Source organism: Pan troglodytes, chromosome 15, assembly GCF_028858775.2.
Source record: "Pan troglodytes isolate AG18354 chromosome 15, NHGRI_mPanTro3-v2.0_pri, whole genome shotgun sequence".
In the NCBI taxonomy this organism is placed as follows: domain Eukaryota; kingdom Metazoa; phylum Chordata; class Mammalia; order Primates; family Hominidae; genus Pan; species Pan troglodytes.
This window is the reverse complement of record NC_072413.2, coordinates 47,311,729-47,333,145: the sequence shown is the minus strand read 5'-3', so window position 1 is coordinate 47,333,145 and position 21,417 is coordinate 47,311,729. Positions and strand designations below refer to the sequence as shown.

The following is a 21,417-nucleotide window of genomic DNA, read 5'->3' as shown; positions in this document are numbered from 1 at the left end:
AGGGGCTGAGTTTGGCTTGGTTTGGGCCTGTAGGCACAAACAGCCTGGATGCTGTGGAGGACATGTTGATGGTGCCAGGAGGAAGACAGGCTTCTGGGTCGAAAAGGGCAGGTTTCTGGTGAAGCGTCACCTTCAAGACAGGGACTGCTTGAAGTCTAAGGGTTGGGCTGTCAGTTCTGGGTGAAGTCTGTGACCCAGAGTGAGAACTTATGGTGCTTTTTTCAGGCCTGCCCATGGCCACCCATGGACCTATCAGCATGCATTTCCTCACTTCTGAGCCCATAAAAACTCCAGACCCAGCAAGACTCACATAGACATTGGGACTACCAGCTGTGGGAAGGAGCTACCCACCACAGGTCTCCTCTGCACTGAGAGCTGGATACTCACCGGGATGACCTGCCTGCAGAAAGGAGCTACCCACTTTGGGTCTCCTGAGAGCTGTTTTGTCACCCAATGAAGCTCCTCTCTGTCTTGCTCACCCTCCAGTTGTTTGTGTACCTCATTCTTCCTGGATGCAAGACAAGAACTTGGGACCCCCTGAAAGGTGGGACTGAAAGAGTTTTAACACAAATAGGGCCAAAACATGCTCCCCATTTACCATGTTGTTGGCAACGAGAAGAAAAGAGCTGTGGCCCTTTGGGGAGTCCAGACCCAGGGTCTCCCTGAGCCAGGGCTGTGACAACCTCTTTAGGGCTTTGCAGTTTCTGATGTCTCCAAGTTTCCGGGTTTCACAGAGCCAGTACCTGTGCTGCCACTTGGAGCTGCCCATCCCACCACAGCCAGCATGCCTGGCTGTGAGCGGTGGCTGGACCCTGTGCTCACTCACACACCCCTCACCACTCTGCACCTGGCTCACCCTTGGCACGCATGGGATTTGGGCCAGTAGTGCAAGCTGAGTGCAACCTGCTGGGCCAAGTGGGCGGAATGAAACCAGTGGGCACAAGCAAAACACAAGCAGAGGTGCTGCTGGCCACAGAGGTTTCTAGCTGGTGAAGTGACACCTAAGGACTATGTGACAATTCTACTCTTGGTTTTCTATAACAATAAAGTATAAAGCCTGGATATAGCAGAAGAAAGCATGTGACAGACTGATTTGAACATTTTGGCAGTACCCACAAACCAACAGGGAAAAGACATGCAATAGCAGCATCAGCAGTGGAGCCAGCAGGTTGGGTGGTGGGGAAATGACTGCAAGGCAGGTGAACACATTGTATTCAGAATCAGCTTCTGCTTAAATGGGAGTTGGCATATTTCAAACCAAATAACTACTCTGGAAGCCAAGCTAACTCTTGGGCTTGAAGAAATTGGGAGATAAAAAGAGCAGAATTAAGAGTTCCCTTTTAAAGGTGCTTTAGGAGTGAATAATACCTCAAAAATAGTAGCTTGAGTGTTTCAATGTCACTAATGTACAAATTTGAAAGTGCCTTGAAAAATAGGAAATAATTATGGAGCCCATTAGAATTTTACAGGGGTTGTGGGAAAAATACTAGAAATAACCTCTTCAGATTTAATGAGGGAGTACATTTAAAGGCAAGTTTAGCTACATTGAGCATGCATTTATGACAGAGGAATATTTCGTTTAATTACCCTGTTCATGAAGAGTATTTGTGCCTCATATGTAAAATGAACACAGGTAGGCTATGCAGGTTATTTCCTTTTATAGGATGTTAAAATAAAGAAAATTGGAGCACAATAATAATGAGAATTTTAAAAGAAAAACATAAAATAGAATGGAGTTTGGAATTTTTATAATTAAAAAATTATATAAGAATTTATGCATATTATAAAAGACTTGGAAATTAGGAGAAAAACCATCAATAGTCCCCAAGACCTTAATCACAATCACTTTTATTATTTTGGTGTGTTTTCTTTCTTATATTAAAATGCATTTAAAAACATAGTTTTAGTTGTGGTCAATGCATATTTTTTCAATTGGTTTTTGTCATTCAACATTTATTATAAATATGAAAAACAAGAATTATAATTTAAAAATGTTTAACATCCTTCATTTCTTTAATGAGTATCCAAATTTTTTGCCTAACTTTCCATGGCACACAAAAATGTGAGGTTGGTATACAATAAATGCCAAGCTCCAAACTGGAAGATCAGACACTTGCTGGTTGTTTACTGGTTATTTACTGTATACCTATTTCACTGGTCTTCTTTGCTAACAGAACCTTGATTGTGTCCGGGTGTTTTTCTTCTCTGTATGATTCAGGTGAGGTGCTCTATCTGTGGTTTGAGGGTTAATTCTTCATCTGCCAATACGATGTGAAGGTGGGAAGTCTTCCCTTGGTTTTAAGAAGACAATGGATGAGATGGTTCTTTTGCACCATGTCCAGGTTCGTGCTTGTTAATGGCAGAACCAGTTTATAAAAAGAACCTAGGATTATACTAATGAGCCAATAAATCAACTAACTCAGAAACCTCTGGACTTCTTTCCCGTTTAGGCACATCTCCACCCCTGCAGCAGACTTCTGCCTGGATATCCAGGTATTTTCATACATTCCTGAAATCTAAGTGGAGGTTCCCAAACCTCAACTCTTGTCTTCCATGCACCCACAGGCCCAACACCACATGGAAGCCACCAAGACTTGGGACTTGCATCTTCTGAAGCAATGGCTGGAGCTGTACCTTGGTCCCTTTTAGCCATGGCTGGAGCTAGAGCAGCTGGGATGCAGGGCATCAAGTTTCAAGGCTCTACAAAGCAGCAGAGCCCTGGGCCTCCTCCTAGGCCTCCTAGGCCTCCAGGCCTTTGATGGAAAGGGCTGCTGTGAAGATCTCTGAAATGCCTTGGGGACATTTTCCCCATTGTCTTAGGGATTAACACTCAACTCCTTGTTACTTATGCAAATTTCTGCAGCCAGCTTGAATTTCTCCCCAAAAAATGGGTTTTACTTTTCTACCTCATGGTTGGGCTGCAAATATTCAAAACTTTTATGCTCTGCTTCCCTTTTAAATAAAAGTTCCAAGTTTCAGATAATCTCTTTGTGAATACACATGACTGAATGCTTTCTGAATTGGCCAGGTCACCTCTTCAATGGTTTGCTGCTTAGAAATTTGTTCCACTAGATACCCTAAATCATCTCTCTCAAGTTCAATATTCCACAGATCTCTAGGGCAGGGGCAAAATGCCACCAGTCTCTTTGTAAAGCATAGCAAGAGTGACCTTTACTCCAGTTCCCAATAAGTTCCTCATCTCCATCTGAGACCACCTTAGCCTGGACTTCATTGTTCATATCATTATCAGCATTTTGGTCAAAACCATTCAACAAATTTCTAGGAAGTTTCGAACTTTCCCACTTCTTCTTGTCTTTTTCTGAGTCTCCAAACTGTTCCAGCCTCTGGCCCATTACCCAGTTCCAAAGCTGGTTCCACATTTTCAGTTTATCTTTTTAGCATTACCCTCCTCTGCCAGTACCAATTCTCTGTATTAGCCCATTTCACACTGCTATCAAGAACTGCCTGAGACTGGGAAGCTTATAAAGAAAAGAGATTTAATTGACTCACCATTCTGCATGGCTAGGGAGGCCTCAGGAAACTTACAATTACGGTGGAAGGCAAAGGGGAAACATGGCACATCTTACATGGTGTCAGGAGAGACAGAGTGGGCAGGGGAAACTGCCACTTTTAAACCACCAGATCTCATGAGAACTCCCTCACTGTGATGAGAACAGCATGGGAGAAACTGCTCCCATGATCCAATCACCTCCCACCAAGTCCCTCCCTCAACAGGTTGGGATTACAGTTTGAGATGAGATTTGGGTGGGGACACAGAAACAAACCATATCAAATGGGGGCTCAGTAGGGTGACCACATTAATTGCAGACAAGATAAGCATACATTTTCTCTGTGTTTCAAAATTAAAGCATGGGTTAAATTGTACTTTTTCTCTACCTCAACACAGTTTTCCTAACTAGGGTTGATAATGGTGGCACAATAGTTGATTGATGTTATATTTTATGATTTAGTTTAATGGCCCCCAATTATTTTATATTTAGGTTAATACAAAGAACACTATGACAAACATCTTTGGGTCTACAGATTTTTCTACATTTTGGATTATTTCTTGAATTAGATTTCTGTGATATATTTGCTGGTTCCTATGAAATGATCATTTTGTTTGTATGCTAAATTACTCTCTATAAAAGGTGATTCTAATTTACATGGCACTAGAGTATCAATTTTCATTTCACTTCTCCTTCTCCTCAACTTAATATTGTTAAATGCTTTCTCTAGTGTAATGAATGAAAAACATTCTGTATTATTTTAATTAATATTTCTTTGATTATTTGGTCAATGGAGTGTTTCTGAACATTTTTACTTGCCATCTATAATGATTATTTGATATTTGATGCTTATGATTTATTTTTTACATATGATATAAAAATCTCTTACCTTAGAAAGTCAAAATGGAAATATTTGTTTATTACAAAGTAAACTAGTTCAATAGATTCAGTACTCAGTACGCTATGCCTGTTGGAGGAGATTAAGAATGGAAAATGGATGGAGCTGTTCCGAAGCATATGGCACCTGTCTCTTTAGGAGTGCTCACTGGAGCAAGCCCCATCCATAAGCCCTAGAAAATGTCTGTCCTGTCCTGCACTGGTAGGCTGCCATTTTATTTTCACTGCAAGCTTCCTGGCCACAACCTATACAAAAAAACTTTTACAACTAACACACAATATAACCTCCTACCCTGGAAAACCATCCAACAGCCAATACTGTAAAATTTCACTGTGGTGGTCTCTTTTTCTTTGCTTGTTCACCCTCAATGACATGTCCCAACAGGCATGATCTCCTGATTTGACCTGTTCCCTGGGTAGTTCAGGCTCCTCCCTTCTCATTCCATCACACCACACTGTGGGTGCAGTTGCTGTGGCATCTTCCAGGATGTCACCATCATCCATTGAAGTCAGCTTCTGAGGAGCCAACAGAAGGACCAGGGGATGACTCAGAGCTCTCCCTAACTCTACCATCCTTCCCAAATTTCCACACGTAGCAGGTGTTGCCACTTATCTCAGCAACCTTCAGTGCACTCTCATTGGACATCGTCAAGAAAAGTGAAGCTGCTATCAATGCTCATCACCTGGGGAATCTGTCTCAGTTGCTCCTGGAATAGATTTGCCCTGGGGAGGGTCACCTATCTCTTGGGTAGTCAGTCCTGAAGGGGAAGATCAGAGGTCAAAGACTTTTGTCTCGTTAAGCTGGGCTATGTATGTGAATATTAAAGTTCACTTGATTTTTTAAAAAAGTTCTAAAACAATCCGACAATATTAAGAAAGAAATTGACAACAGAAGAAAAAGAGCCTTTATCCTGTCAAGCAAATATATTTTAATAGGTATATATTTCAGAGTTTTTTTTTGCCATATGTGCAAACATTTTACAAAGTTGAATTGTAAAGTACACACAACTTTGCAGTTCGCATTTTTATTTATATGTCCCTACAAGCAAGCTCCCAGGTTGTTACAAAGTGTTATTAGTGTTACACGGATATTGCTGGTGACTTCATAAAACCAGGCATGGTGACTCCATTCCCCTTAAAAGTGAGTGGTTCAGATGTACTCAGGTGACCCAGAAGAACCAGTTCTTCTTCTGCTGGATATTGCTGTGTTTGTAAGTGATGCTAGTTACCCAGCAACCATCTTGTTACCAGGAGGTCAACTACAAAGCCACTCAACACATTGAAGATGGCAAATATTTATTAAGCATTCCTATGTGCAAGATGTGCTGCTATAAGTAAAATGAACACATCATAGTTTCTGCTCTCTAGTGTATTACCATCTATTGGGGAAGACAAATAGTCCCAAATAATTGTAATATAAAACCAATGTGATGTTTCCTTTACTATTGTTATTACTGACCTATGCATGTAAAAAAGTCTCCAGTGCTTTTTTAGGTAGTAGTCATAGATCTGAGCCATTTCTTAATGTGCTCTGATCAGGCCATCAGATATTAGTGGGCTTAGTAATTTTCTTATTTGTAGAATTAGGGGGTTGGACATTTTGAGCTGGAAATCTATTTAAATTATTAATAAAATTGTATTTTATATTTCTCCCAAACTGAGTTATAATAACCTTGAATGTGAACAGTTGAATGAATGGCTCCCAAGAGGTTTTTGTTTGTTTTTGAGAGTGTCAGGAAATTATATGTTAGAGTAGAATGTTAGGATAGAATGATCAGAAAAAAATGTAAAGTGAACAGATGTTTGGTAGGAAAAAGAAAGGTGAAAATGGGTAGCAGCAAATTAGAGACACTTTGCAAATTGATAAAACAAAAGCCAGCCAATTCTATTTTGGATTGTAAAGCTAAAACAGACAATATGTTCTGGAACAGAAAAATTATGTATCCAGGAATAGATATGAATTAGAGGGTGGCTTGACTGACAAATTGAAGATTGTGAAGGGCACAGATCTAATTGAGTATCTTCCTCTTCATGTGTGTTCCCTCATGCCAGTTCAGTAGGTCACTGGTGCTGATTGGATGTTGAGTCAGAACAAATGAAAGGAAACCAGTTTCCACTCTGGGTTCTCAGGTTGTAGATTCACTGCCCCTGTATTTCAGCAACAAATACAGAACTCAGACTCAAAATGACAAGTTTACAACAAAGCAGGATCTGTAGTAGAACACATAACACAAAGTAATGAAATTTCCTTCTTGGAAACCAACTGTTGCCCTTGAGGTCAATAAAACATTTTTCCCTAGGGAGCATTGTTCATTTGGCTAGATCCACACTTTTGATGTATAAACACGGCTAATATTGACTTTGACCATGTTATCATAGTTTCAGATCTTTTGATTTATCAGTTGTAAATTGTCTGACTTGCTTTAAAAACATTGCATTTTTAAAATTACTTATTGGTAATTTATTAGAAAAAAGAAACTTATCAAGTGCTTGCCATTAAAGCAGACACAGAAGGAAGATAATTTAAACTTGTATTTGAAGACAGTCTTCCATCTGTGGCACTTCTCAAGTCAGATTCTACTTTGCACTAAAGCATATTTCTTTGCTGGAAAGTTTGGAAGTTTATAACTGACTTTTAGAAGATTTTTTTACAGGATGTTTTATGAAGAGTCCCAACCAAAAGTCGGCTGCTCTCTGGTAAAGATGGATGGTCTTTTCCTCTGCAGAGCAGTTAGAATGTGTTAGCTCTTTTAGGCCACACCTTATAGACCAATTAAATGTGAGCTCCTGTGGGTTAAGGGCATTTTCTTTTGATACGGCGTTTTGTAATGGTCCTAAAAAAAAAACAAACTTATTTTTCTCTAATTATAAAAATAAGTTATACCTCTATAAAATTTGTATGACACACAGTATGAAAATGCTTCACACTCCCGTCCTCAGAAATAATCACAATTATTACTTTGCTATGTATTCCTTCAACATATTGTTTTTTTAAACATACATGTGTATTTTCTTTATTTTATCTCTTTTTCAATGCCCAATTTCTTTCCATTTAACTATATATCTTTTTCATATTTCCATGTCTATATATTAATATATACATCTGGTACACACACACACACATCTGGTTCCTTCATCTTTCCATATATACACACATCTGATACCTTATTCTTTCAATGGCTGAAGCTATTTCATTGTAAGTGGTTTGTTAATTTTCATGGCAAATACGGAAGTGTTTGATTTTAGGGTTAAATAGGTGAAAGAATTGATGGAAATAATGAAGGTTAAATATACTTCCTGAAAGAGTAGTCTACAGTGTAATCTCTTCTCACTGTGCTCTGTGTTGCAATCTGGTTTCTGCTAGAATTGCTCATCAAAGTCAATGACTCCTGCTGAATCCAGTGAAACATTTTTCATCTTCTTCTTCCTTGACTCCATGTAGCAATTTGTGCCTTTTTTCTGGTGACATCCTCTCTCTCTCTCCTTTTTTTTTTTTTTGGTTTCTGTGACACCACCACCCTCTCTTAGTTTTCTTCCTTCCTGGCCTTTCTGCTCTATCCAGCCCCTTCCTATTGGAGTTCCTCAGGGCTGGACCTCTTCATGCTTGTGCTGTCTCCCTAGGCAATCTGATCCTTTCTATGATTTTAAGTACCATGTCTATGCTGATCACTCCAAGCTTTGATCTCTAGTTAGTTGTGCTGGGTGCAGGACTCATCTCTAATTGCCTTCTCAACACCTCCCTTTGCATGCCTCACTTGCCTCTTAAACTTAGCATCAAAACTGGACTCATGATTTTCCTCTCTAAGTTGGCCATATCCAGTCCTCTCCATCCCGGTAAATGGTTTCCTTGTCCTCTAGTCACTAAAGCAAAAACCTGGTAGTTGTCCTTGACTCCTCTTTTCAAAATGTCTTGGACCTGTCTGCTTGTCTTTTCCTTTGTCAACCCCATTTTGGTCCAAGCCTCCATCATCTTTCTCTTGGACTATTGTGTAGCACCCTACTTGTCCTGTATATGCCACTGCAATTCTATTTTATTCTAAATGTAGTACTCAGAGTTAAAGCACAGATCACGTCATTGAGCTGCTAAAAATCCATCAGAAGCTTCCAATATCATCAAAAATACAGTCCATCTCCTTACCATGGCGTGCCAGATGCTGAGTTATCTGGCCCTTGTTTTCATCTTCATCCTTGTCTCACAGCACTCTCTCTCTTTCTCACTTTACTTTTGGTGAAAAGCAATCCCTAAAGCGCCTTTCATTCTGAGGGCCTTTGCAACCTTTCATTTACTTGCTCATTCACACAATCATCCATTCATTCAACAATTATTCATTAAGTCACAAATAAGAATGCCAACCACTGAGATGAATTTGTCCGTGAAGCCTGCACAAATGTTCTTCCAGCATGTCACTTACACTCATGTTTTGAAGACAGGACCTTGGCTCCATCAGCTTTGCATATCAGCCAAAACAAAATTTCCCTGGAGGTTGTTGCTGAATGCCTGGAGAGACCAGGCAACAGCCAACTCACTCATTTTGCTTCAGGCAGTTCCAAATGATCATATTTTTGGTATTATTTCATTCTTCCACCAAAAAAAGTTTCAGAACTGGATGATAGGTACTCAGAGTGTGACCGAGGTCACACATCCATAATTCACATTAAAATGGTCATTAATTATTTTTTTTCTGTGCTGTATCTGGCAAGCATACATACTAATTTGAGTTTATAAGTGTTGGTGCTATTTCTATCTCTCTCTCCTCAAAGATCTTAATCTCTAGTATGAAATCACAGATGGCTATCCCTGAACACTCTAATAACTGCAGTCACATTGGGGTACCACTTCAGGGGCAAAGTAGCCCTGGACTTTGTGTCATGCCATCACCAGTGTGAATATGGATCTTAATGAAATGTAAACACATTGCATGCTGTTGAATAGGAAAAATAGCTCCAGGCCTGCTCTGGTCTGTGTTAATTGCGATGCTTTTCTGTGTGAATGAGAGAAGGGAGTTATGTCTTTTTGATTATTCTATCTCTATTCCCACGAGGAAACTAGGAGCTGCTTTCACACTTCCGACATTCATGTTCCATTTTGCATTGACTAATGGAAAAAAAATCTGAGAAGCAATTCCCGAATCCTGACATTACTGGAACGTATCCATTTCTAGCTCTTCTGAAGTTCAAATGATGTTATTTGACTGTGGCAGGATGATGTATTGAGATATTGATTGTGTTTTGGTTCTTCCTTGATTTTGTGCTCATCATTTCCTTCCAGGTTGCTGGGCTCTTATGCTCATTTGCCATCAAGGAGGGTTTGTTGATGGTTGAAAAAAATTAAACAATTTGTCTTCCTGGATTTTTTCCCCTTGGAAGCCTGAGTTCTTTGTGGGGGATTATGCTGGTCAGGAATTAGGGGAGAGAGGAAAGGAAGATGTATTAAGCGCAGATCTCTGCTCTCAGCTGCACCCAGTATGGGTGGCCAGACCTCAGGGAAAAGGGTGACATGGAGCAGCAGGGAAGCTGACATAGGACAAGAATTCTCAGCCTCCCACAAAGTGGGAGTGCCCCAATCAAAACTGGGAAGCAGAGAGCTGCCATACTTCAAGGGAGATGGGCGTGGAACATGCCATCTCAGTGGTAACTGCTGTGGACCGAACATGAGAGGGGTCTCCTCCAATGTGCTCTTCTTTTCATCACAAAACCTCGAGACCTCTCCATGACCGCAAGAGTGAGAGTGTGTAGCAAGCTCCAATAATGACTGAAGTTGACTCTTCTGCTAATAGGGTCAGAAGGCTTTCTCAGTTTAAATAAATTCATTGTAAGACAAGAAAAAATTGGTCTGTTATTTCATACTTAAGATTGTGATATGAGCCATAACTACATTGTGAAAAAAACTGCTTTAGACCCAACTGTGATGTCAAGAGGTAACCTCTCTCCACATCACTTTTCTGTGCTTCGCTTAGCACAGATCTATCATAATAGCTCATGTTATTAGTTTTGCATTTTTAAGAACTTTGCCTTGGAGTGGAGATGCAACTTCTATTTATCTTCTTGACTCTGTGCTTCACAATCTCCAACTTAAAGTCATCACACTAGAAAAGCAGATGGACCTGGGTCTAAAGGACAGGTCAAAAACCATATGGAAAATGACACTATTTTACAATGAACTTTGGCAGAGTATAAGAATATAAATACAATAATTACACATTCAAACCTCATCGGCTGCTGAGGTAGCATCTAAAAATGTCCAACAATTGGCTTCCCAGCAGGTGCACTCCAAATATAATGATGTTCTTGAAGCTTTTCTTTACAGAATCATTTCTCAAATGTGTATAAATTGCTTTGTGCCAGCATGGAGAGCTCTTTTAGCATCTCAACTCAGATTTCAAAGGAAGACTCATTAATTAGGACCTTTTCAGACAAATTCCCTTGCTGACAGGGAAAACTGCTGACACATTATTCAGATGATACTAAAGTTCAAACCTCTGTGTGTGTTTGTGTATGTGTGATTTTTTTGATGATATTCTTGAAGCCAAAATTTTTGTTTCCAAGTCTATTATGTTTCACTTTTGTTCATATTATGTCTTGTGTCTCCAACAAGGTTAAAAAAAGTCTTAAGGATGGGACAATATCATTGTGTATGTTCCCTCCTTCCCTCCCTTCCCTTCCCTTCCTTCCCTTCCTTCCCTTCCTTCCTTCCTTCCCTCCCTTCCTGCTTTCCTCCCTCCCTTCCTTCCTTCCTCCTTCTCTCCCTTCCACTCCCCTCCCTCCCTTCCCTTCTCCTCCCCTCCCCTGCCCTCCCCTCTTCTCCCCTCTGTCCATCCCTCCCTTCCTCCCTTCCTTCCTTCCTTCCTTCCTTCCTTCCTTCCTTCCTTCCTTCCTTCCTTCCTTCCTTCCTTTGTCCCTGTATCTCCCCAACTAACTACACCCACAGTTTTTAACATATCACAGCACAGAACAGGCACTAATGTCATTTTCGCTGCTGTATATAACCTTGAGAGAGGGAATTGTTTATCTTGTTCACCATTATATTCTCAGCATCCAGTGCCTGAACCATAGTAGGTACTCAATGAAGTTTCAGAATAAATACACAAATAAATCAAGTTCATTAGTCAGTTGACCAATTCAGTGATTATCATGAATAGTATTTAAAAGACTCACTAAAGCTCTAGAAGCCCTGGAGAAACCCCAAAGCAGTGAATGCTGGATATATAAATGGCTAGTTCTATTTTGCAGTGAAGACAGATTTCTGTCACAGTCAAACAACTAAATTAAGGCGCTTGGATATGACTACTACTTGTACAGAACATTCCTAGAGAGAGCCAGAAGCAGCATCATATAGGAAATTACCAACATTGGAAAACTCTTTTTACTCTGATTTCCTTTTAGAATACAGCACTGAATGTACCTATGCTGCTACTCTTCATTATGCCACTCTCTTGGCAATGAGCTTGCAGTATTGGTTTCCATGTTTCCTTGGGCATACAGATCTGGGTAAACCTGTGCCTGTTCTTAATGTGGGTGAAGCTTATTGTCAAAATGAGCTGCCTTTTAAGAACCAAATGGGGTTGTCTTCTAACAGCATCACTTCTGTGTCAAATTAATATATTTCTGTTTATTTTCCTGAGATCAACTGGGTTTCTAACAAAAGTTAGTTGGGCTAATATTTCAAACTATTTTAAAACATATGGTGAACTCAGTGAGACTCTGGCATGAACCATCTCCAGTGTGTATTGTAAAGGCCATTCAGCTTCTCTTTATGTTTAGTTTATCAGAAGTTTTTTTTTTTTTTGAGGTCTGTTGCTCAGGCTGGAATGCAGTGGTGTGATCACAGCCACTATGCTTGACTAATTAAAAAGTTAGCAAGTCTAGTAGGGATAAGGTATATACAAAGAATGGAATAAAGGTTTAAAAGGCACTGACAGAAAAAGAGAAGCTGAAAAAGGTAAGACTGTCTCCAAATCCAGGAATAAGGAAAAGGGAAGAAAAGAAGAGGACAAAGAAGGATGAAAACAGGCAGGGGAAATAGAATGATCTGAGGCATATTTAGAGAAAATGGGGCTTTGGCTGAAATGCAAGTATGTAAGAGTCATGAGAAATAAATTTCCAAGGATTTCTTTGGGTCAGATCTTAAACAGCCCAGATTTCGAAAAGTAAAGATTTCCAAAAAATTTTATTTATTTATTTATTTATTTATTTATTTTGTAGTAATGGGGTCTTCCTGTGTTGCTCAGGCTGGCTTTGAACTCCTGGGCTCAAGTGATCCTCCTGCCTTGGCCTCCCAAAGTGCTGGGATTTCAGATGTGAACCACTGCACGTGGCCTAGTTCATCTGAGTTCTGAGAGGCTTTTTATAATCAATTTTCTTCAGTCATTAAAGCCTTTTTATATACAGTAATATTTACACATTTATTTACCTAAAAACAGTGTTTTCTAGAAGTAAAAAAATACGAAACAAAGAGTAGTCTGGACAAAATATCCTCTCAGGATCTCACAGGGTAAACAGCATGTCTCTCAAGTAAACTTGATTACAATTTATTACTTTGCATTGGGCCCATTGCTTTTATTTTATTTTATTTATTTATCTTTCTCTAGTTTTATTTTTGGTATAAAATAAATTTATGGTAAAATTGACAAAAATTGTATATATTTATGCTATACGATGTGATCTGTAGATATCTGTATATACTGTGAAATAATTAAATTAAGAAAATTAACATATTAATCATCTCTTACCTCACATACTTATCTTTTTTTGTGGTGAGAACATTTTAAGATCTACTCTCAGAAATTTTCAAGTACACAGTACATTGTTATTAACTATGGTCACCATGCTGTACGGTAGATCTGCAGAACTTATTTCTTTTGTCTAACTGAAACTTTGTACCCAAACCTATCATTTTTTGTCCTCTTCTCTCTTCTCCTTTTCCTTATTCCTGGATTTGGAGACAGTCTTACTTTTTCCAGCTTTTCTTTTTCTGTCAGTGCCTTTTAAACTTTTATTTCATTCTTTGCATATACCTTATCTCTGCTAGACTGTTCTGAGACTCTTCAGGGCAGGGTGCATGTCTGGTTCTTACCTATGTATCCCAGAATCCAGCATAGCATCCAGTACTAGTAGGTTCTCAATTGATGTTTGTAAATAGATTAAGCTTTTAAACAGTTAGAATTATGTTATGTGGAAGAAGCATTCAGGGAGCTGGCTGAGCCTGAGGAACCTGACTGGAAACAATAGTACAAATCATATACTCACAATATCCAAATCCTGAACTACAACCAGCTCAGAAATAGTGAGATTGTTTCATCATGGACCAATTCACCTTTTGCATGAGATTTTTAATTTTATTTATTTTTATTTTTTGAGACAGAGTTTTGCTCTATTTCCCAGGTTGGAGTACAGTGGTGTGACCTCGGCTCACTGTGATCTCCATCACCTGGGTTCAAGCAATTCTCATGCCTCAGCCTCCTGAGTAGCTGGGACTATAGGTGTGCCACCATGCCTGGCTAATTTTTGTATTTTTAGTAGAGACGGAGTTTCACTATGTTGGCCAGGCTGGTCTTGAACTCCTGGCCTCAAGTGATCCGCTTGCCTCGGCCTCCCAAAGTTCTGGGATTACAGGTGTGAGCCACTGCACCCAGCCTGCATGAGATATTTTATATAGAGTGTGGTGTCAGAAAGACCTGAGTTAACCTCCTAGCCTTGTGAAAGTTACTGAAATCTCAGTCATCTAATGTGCAAAATGGGAAAATAGTAGTTTCTGCCTAATGGAGAGTTGTGAGGACTCAATGAATACATAAGAACATTCAGGGTCGCTGCCATGTTAAACTCTCAGTAAGTGCTAATTAGTCAAAACTTGGAATAATAGTTCAGTCTGACCTGTCTCTGGGGCCTCCACATGAGAGTCTGAGCTTTGACTAGGAGCTTCCTGGATGAAACCTAGAGCTTTGTGGGCTACTTTTACTTTGCCTCAGATTGCTGTCAATCTGATGAGCAGCTCTGCTCTTCACTTTGACATTACCTTTCATCCCTTCTTGAGGATCAGCACCCTAAGAAATGACCGTGGTCTTCTTCAACAAGCATGCTATCTCTCTAGCCTGGGACCTTTGTGTGATGAGAAAATGGGACTCTGACCTTGAGCCTCTCCACCATGCTTGTCCTCCCAACCCTGCTCAGAAGAACTTAGGGGACACAGGGAGCTCTTCTTGACAAAGGACCACACCATACCTCTCTAGGGGGTGCTGCACCACGCAGATGGTGTTCACTTTCAAGAGGCACTGTTACACTTTCACAAGAAGCAATCGTAAGGTCTGAAGTGTGATTCATATGGGCAAATATGTCTTATTCTATATGTTATTTCCTATTTTGTAATGGCATTTGTTATGCTAAGTAAATGCACTTTATTACAGTTTATATAAAATTTAGGTAAGTAATATAATTTTAAAATTATTGTTTATCTTTATATTTGTGTGACATAGGTAAGTGTTCCACTCATTTTGAAAAGATGAACAGATTTATTGTAGTGAGGTAACTTTTTGTGTGAGAAAAACTTCTTATGAAAGGATTACCACTGTGAGTCTTCTCAGTTGAAGGACTGTACAGTTACACAAATCCCCAAGCCAACTTTCATTTTGATAAACTAGGCCTGGAACATAGACAAGAAGCTGTTACTACTGCAGTATGGAAACAAGAAACAATTCTAACTTTAAGTGACATTCACCTCTTATACACTTAACATTTTCATAACAATTTCTCCAAATTCTACAGAAATGTGAATGCTCTGAATGAGTCATGCTGTACTCAAGGGAATTACGTTATCCTTAGTTCTATGCGCTATTGAACCCAAGCATTTGATTTATTTCCTGTCATCTGTTTTGCAGACTGCATATTGGAGGATATAAGGGGGTGAGTGAATTTTTATAACACCCTAGAATTGGAAGGAACATTAGGGATCGATCATCCCCAGTATAAGACCCCACAATACTATTCCTGAAAGGTGGACCTGAATATGCATTTTGCACATATTCAGTGATGAACTAACTCATCACTTTGGCCTATTCAGTTTTCAAACAGTTTGAATTGTTAAAAGGTTCTTTTACTTCTTTTCTTTCTATCCCCTTTTCTCGTTTTCTTTCTCCTTTGTTGTAAGTGAAAAATCTGATTTATTTATACTTTCACCCACTGGTCCTCCAACGCTGTTCAGAATGATCCAGATCTTTCTTCTACACATTAGCTCTTTTTGTTATTGATGCTAACTCTCATACTAACTTCAGCATGTCTGATGTTAGGGATAAACATCCCATCACCCATTTGTCAGCAACAGGTTTCTTGGCCCTTCACGCTCCTGGGAACACTTCTCTGATGAGCTTTAGTTTATCAATGTTACTCTCAATACTTGGAATCCAGCCTGGAAAAAAGGGTCTGGATGTGGTCTGACCAGTGGTCCGGACAATGACCTATGCCTTCCAAGTCCTCCTGAACACTATACGTCTATTAACTCTTTTTTTTTTTTTTTTGAGATGGAGTCCTGCTCTGTTGCCCAGGCTGGAGTGCAGTGGTGTGATCACGGCTCACTGCAAGCTCTGCCTCACCATTCTCCTGCCTCAGCCTCCTGAGTAGCTGGGACTACAGGCGCCCGCCACCACGCCCGGCTAATTTTTGTATTTTTAGTAGAGACGGGGTTTCACCGTGTTAGCCAGGATGGTCTTGATCTCCTGACCTCGTGATCCACCCGCCACAGCCTCCCAAAGTGCTGGGATTACAGGCATGAGCCACTGCGCCCGGCTGTCTATTAACTCTTAATAGAATTAAACACTATACTTCTACCAAATTTACATTTGCATCACTTGTATCATATTGATTCATATTGTGATGACAAATAAAATCCAGGGGTCTTCTTCTTTAAAAAAGAACCTGTTTCTCATAACAGAAATAGAATATTGTTATTGTAGAAACTCTATAAAAAATAGATAAAAAATAGAAAAAATCACTTAGGTAAATCCTTCATACTTTAAAAATGTATATACCTATATATACATATATTTGTTTGTATGTTTTATGAAAGTGAATAATACCAGACATACTACTTTGCAATCTGATTTTTCAACATTTTTATATCATAAAATATTTTTCCATGCCAGCAGTTATGAAACAACTTTATTATACTTAATCTATAGTATTCCATTGAGTGGATGTACCATAGTTTATTTAACTATTTCTCTATTGATGGTTATTTAAATTGTTAAACATTCCTTTTTCTATAATAAATGCTGTGATGAATATGCTTGTATATACACATTTGCATACTTATTTAACAAATTCCTGGCAGGAACTTATGTCAGAATATGCACAGCTCCAGATTGGATAAATCAGAATATGTGCAGCTCCAGAAAGTGTTGACTAATTTACACTTCCTCTAACAGCACATGAGATCATCTGTATCAAGAGCCTTTTAAACACAAACAGCTTTTAAGCCAGGCGTCTTCCATCTGCAATTGTGTACTTGATGTTTTACACTTGGGTCTAGAATGATCAATTTATTTATATAATATTGCATGCTTTTTGTTTTAGCTTGTCTTTCCAGCCTATCCATGTCTTTCTGAAAGATTTTTTGGTATTATTCTCAGGTATTTCATCCTATTTTTGGTCATGCACAAATTTACCCTGCATGCCCTTTCTATCTTTAAAAGTGTCTCTAGGACAATGGCAAGAACTTAGTGACTATCTTACTGTAGTTCTCCACAAACGTAGCCAACTCAAGGATTTGTGTGTAGATGTTTTTCTGGAAGATGATCCCAGAAAGCAGGAGTGCGGAGGTGGGGAGAGAGAGGCAGGGAAGGAGAAAAAGCCATTTGAGACTCTTATAGGCATTGGGGCTCAATTCTAGAGAGACCTCCTGAGACGTACACTGAAGGTCTCCCAGAGTTGTTCAGAAGGATGGATGTGTGTTGCATATATCCACTGGTATCCATCTCTAGTTGGTTGTGTGTTTTCCCTGGGGGCATTGACATCTCTGCCCTTTCAGGGTGTGCTTGTGAATAGGGCCAGTGGGCTCTCTCTGCTTCAGAGAAGTCCCTGAGAAAGAGAATGAAGGACGCAATATGCACCCCCAGCTTGGGGTATAATGCTGTCACAGCAAAAATGAACTTGCCCAGAATATCTCCCATAGCTGTGGCCAAGATCAGAGGTGGGCTGAAGGATGCTACTATTGTGGTGCACTACAAAAGTCCTCTATCTAGATAGACATTCATCCAATAGTTAAAAATTTAATTGGTGTGTATTTCTCCATCTTTTCTATGAGGATTTTATGAAAGATTTTGACAAGTTCATTGTGGAAATCAGAACAACAGCTGGTAATCTCTGCTGCACCATCAGTTTAGTAGACATTGAAAATAGAGAAAGATGAGTTTTACATGACTTATTCTCAGTGAACTCAGGCAGGTTCCTAAGCACAGTGTCTTTTCTTTTTTATAATGAGCTGTTTATTTAATGTGTTTTATAATTTTGCCAGGGACTGGGTGTTCATGGTCCAAATATTTGCAACAATGTTCGCCCACCTCTTCTGTTCCTTGAAGCCTTTACTGTGAACCTTCCAAGATTTCTGATGGTGGTTTGTGATCATAACTGAAAATGTGTTCAGTAGCCTGGGACCTAATTTGTCTGAACTTGAACTTCGAGTTATTTTGGTTTAACCAGCTTCTTTCTCATTGTGGGTTCTTGTTTGCCTCTTTGCTTCTGAAGTCTCTGATCCTCACAGCAGGCCCACCTGACTTTTCCTTACAGGGAAGGTAATATTATGCTGACTCTAGCACCATGTCCTGCGGCATTTAAGGAGATTCAGAGATGCAACATGAAGTCAGATTTGATGGTAGACTTGCTCTGACTGGGTACCTGAGGGTCTCATTTCCTGTCTCCAGTCTCATTTCCTTGCACTTGATTTCCTGCTTTAATAACTGGTCTAGGCCAGGTGCGGTGGCTCATGCCTGTAATCCTAGCACTTTGGGAGGCCAAGGCGAGTGGATCACCTGAGGTCAGGAGTTCGAGAGCAGGTTGGCCAACATGGTGAAACCCTGTCTCTATTAAAAATACAGAAAACTTAGCTGGGTGTGGTGGCAGTTCACATCAAGAAGATAACATCATCTGCAGAAACCCAGAAGGCTAGAACATGATATTGAAGACAGGTTAATCCCAGCTACTCAGGAGGTGAGGCAGGAGAATTGCTTGAATCCAGGAGGCGGAGGTTGCAGTGAGTTGAAATTGTGCCATTGCACTCCAGCCTGGGGGACAAGAGCAAAACTCTGTCTCAAAAAACAAAACAAAACAAAAAAACAAGTAAACAAAAAACTGGTCTAGCACCTTTACCGATCAATTATTTGGGCTCTATTTTCTTTTTGTAATTTTCTCCAAGTGTTGGAGCTCTGCTTCTCAAACTCAACTCCAGTGGTGTAGGGGCCTGGATATCTGCCATCAGATCACCCCAAGGCTGGACTGCCCACGTGATTTACTCTCCCTATATCCTTACTTTATATATTTACTATAGCTAGATGTCACCTGCATGTCTTCGTGATGTTAAGATTCATTTTCATGACAGAAATGTTGGATGCATCAGGATAAGAGAGGAAAATATCACTGGAGAGTTTCACCATTCGAGCTTGTGTTTGAGTTGATGTTACTGAAAGGTTGCATGTTGGTTAACCATTAAAAAATTGACCAGCATGAGGCTCCTGATTGATTCTCATGATAACCGGGGTTGGGAGCCAAGCGTACGACAGGAACTTGGAAACTTGGAAGTGATGGCAACATGCTTGACAGGTACATTGTTGCTGGAGAGAGAGTGTGTGTGTGTGTGTATGTGTGTGCATGCCTGTGTGCACACATGCATGCCCATGGAAATAGTCACATACCCAACTGAGCATATGCAACTGAGAGAAGGTTATATACCAGGATTTATGGGAGGATAGGAAGAAAAGGTTGGTAATGCCATGTGAGGAGCATGGATAAAAACCACTTTGAGGGGATTCTTTTAGGTGTAGGTAAGGTGTAGGATATAGTTTGTGCAACTGGGTTCCTTGACCTTATATTTATCCCTATAAATGTAAACTATAGGGAAAAAGAGCCTTTTGAGATGCTAATGTCTCTGCTCATTCATTATGTTGTTTCCATGGCAGTGGAAGCCACACCCTCTGGAGACCTGCCACTCCTCATTGGGTCTCCTGGGTGCCATTCCGTAGCCTGCCTAGCTGGACTTCCTTCTGCAACCTGGTAACCTGTCTTCAATATCATGTGCTGGCTTCCTGGGTTTCTGCACGTGACTTTATCTTCTTGATGTGAAATTTTACTCCCATGTCCTTTAAAAATTAGATTTATGCCTTTTGGAATAAGAATTATCTTTCTGTTGTCATATTCCAGAAATTAATATGATGTCTGTATCATAGTTTTTCTGGGATATCCTTAATAACTTGAGAAAGGAATGATTAAGTATGATCTATTTTAAAAAACCTTTGTAAATATTTTGTGTCAATTGATTAAAAAATTAGGAGAAATTCTTTGTTAGGCTTTTCAATAGGTGATCATTTTGTCAGGCTAGGTAAAGCACAAATCGGATCCTGCCATTCTTTAGTTTGACACCCCTCAGTTGCATCCCGTCAATCTAAGAATATAGTGCACACTGCTCAGTGCTCTCTTCAGTCCTTTATTCCACCAAACCCTGCCTTGTTCTTTATGCTCAGTCCCTCCACACTCCCTTTACGTCACACATGCACTTGTCATTCCTCCTTCTGTACCTCTGCTCCTTTCCTCTGTCTGGATGTTCTGCTCCCCTTTCTTCATCTGCTGAGTACTAGTTAACCTTCAAGATTGGGTTTAGGCATCACCTCCTCCAGGAGGGCTTCCCTGATTTTCCCCTTACTCCAGGCCAAATGGGCCAAATGGACCAAATGGACCAGGGCATCTAGTGAGACTGAATGAAGCGCACATTTCTTTGGGTTGGCTTGGCTGCGTGGTCTTCCTCTTTCCTCTATGGCAATGAAATCATGGTAAGAAAAGCCCCAAGTAAGTAAAGGAAATAGTAATTAGAGGAGCAGCATCCCACAGTTTATCTAGCTCCATCCATAGGTACTGTCAGGGAAAGAATTTCAGAGAGGTTTGAGCAGCACACAACACAAATGCAATCATGAGGGAAAGAATATTGATTTTGTGTATAAAAAGGGTAAAACAATCCTTCCAGGCTCAGCTGTGGTCAGTGTAGACAATCAACTGAATACATGTGTGTCCCCATTGCCTCACATGCCCTGCCTGATGCTACTGTGGCCTTGTGGGAAATCTGGAGGGAGAGTGTAGAGGGTGAGCAAGGTTACTGAGGCTGGCTGTGATGTATGACAGACTGGGGGATCCTGGAGGGCAAGCTCAGAATAGAATGGGAAACCACCTCATATTGGTTTCCAATATCCCTTTGTAAATATGTCACTATCACTCCCCACTACAGCCACTCTTTGTTGCAAATCCTTGCTGGGACTCTGCCATGGTCCTGGATCCCTTCTCTTCCCCGTGCCAATTTCCTCTCCTGCTATCTTTAAATTCTGGGCACTTCACATCCTCTCATTCTTTTGAGGTTGCCAGTGAAAAGCACAAAATTCCTTAATCTGTATCCCAGAGTAGAGTCCTATTTTTGCATAATCAGAAAAGATTATTAATTTTTTTTTCACACAAAAGAGTTGATTTTACTGTTAACTTATGCAGGTACTTCAGAAACAATTGTACTAACTTAATTTTAAAAGCAAATTCTGTTTCCTTGGCCTACTAGAGTGTTTCTAGGGGTGGCAGCTGGGTGTAGGGAAAAACTCAAGAGGACTCTGTGGTATTGAAAGAACCTTGGTCTCTAAGTCAGAAGACATTGGTTTAAATGTTCATCCAATGGTTTGTAGCTGTGTGATTGAGCCCTTAATTGTTATATGCTTTAGTTTTTTTATACTGGTTATACAATGGGGACCATAATAACTGTCACTATTATGAATAAAGAAGA

General features: G+C 39.9%; 1 protein-coding gene across 5 annotated transcripts in view; it reads left to right on the top strand.

Moving 5' to 3' along the window:
• The window catches only part of LOC134808295 (putative uncharacterized protein CCDC28A-AS1), a 340,334-nt gene that overhangs the window by 151,663 nt on the left and 167,254 nt on the right, over nucleotides 1-21,417 (top strand). The window contains exons 3-4 of one of the 5 annotated variants that reach the window (XR_010150941.1): nucleotides 2,219-2,342; nucleotides 2,451-4,409. The exons of 1 other annotated variant lie outside the window; for it this stretch is intronic. Coding sequence is in view for 3 of the 4 variants with exons in the window: in XM_063792902.1 (XP_063648972.1) it covers nucleotides 2,451-2,520 (70 nt within the window). In the remaining variant the exon portion in view is untranslated. Of the gene's footprint in view, nucleotides 1-225; nucleotides 1,069-2,218; nucleotides 2,343-2,450; nucleotides 5,348-21,417 lie in introns of those variants that run through there. 3 more of the 5 variants (XM_063792902.1, XM_063792904.1, XM_063792903.1) reach the window with 3 other exon arrangements.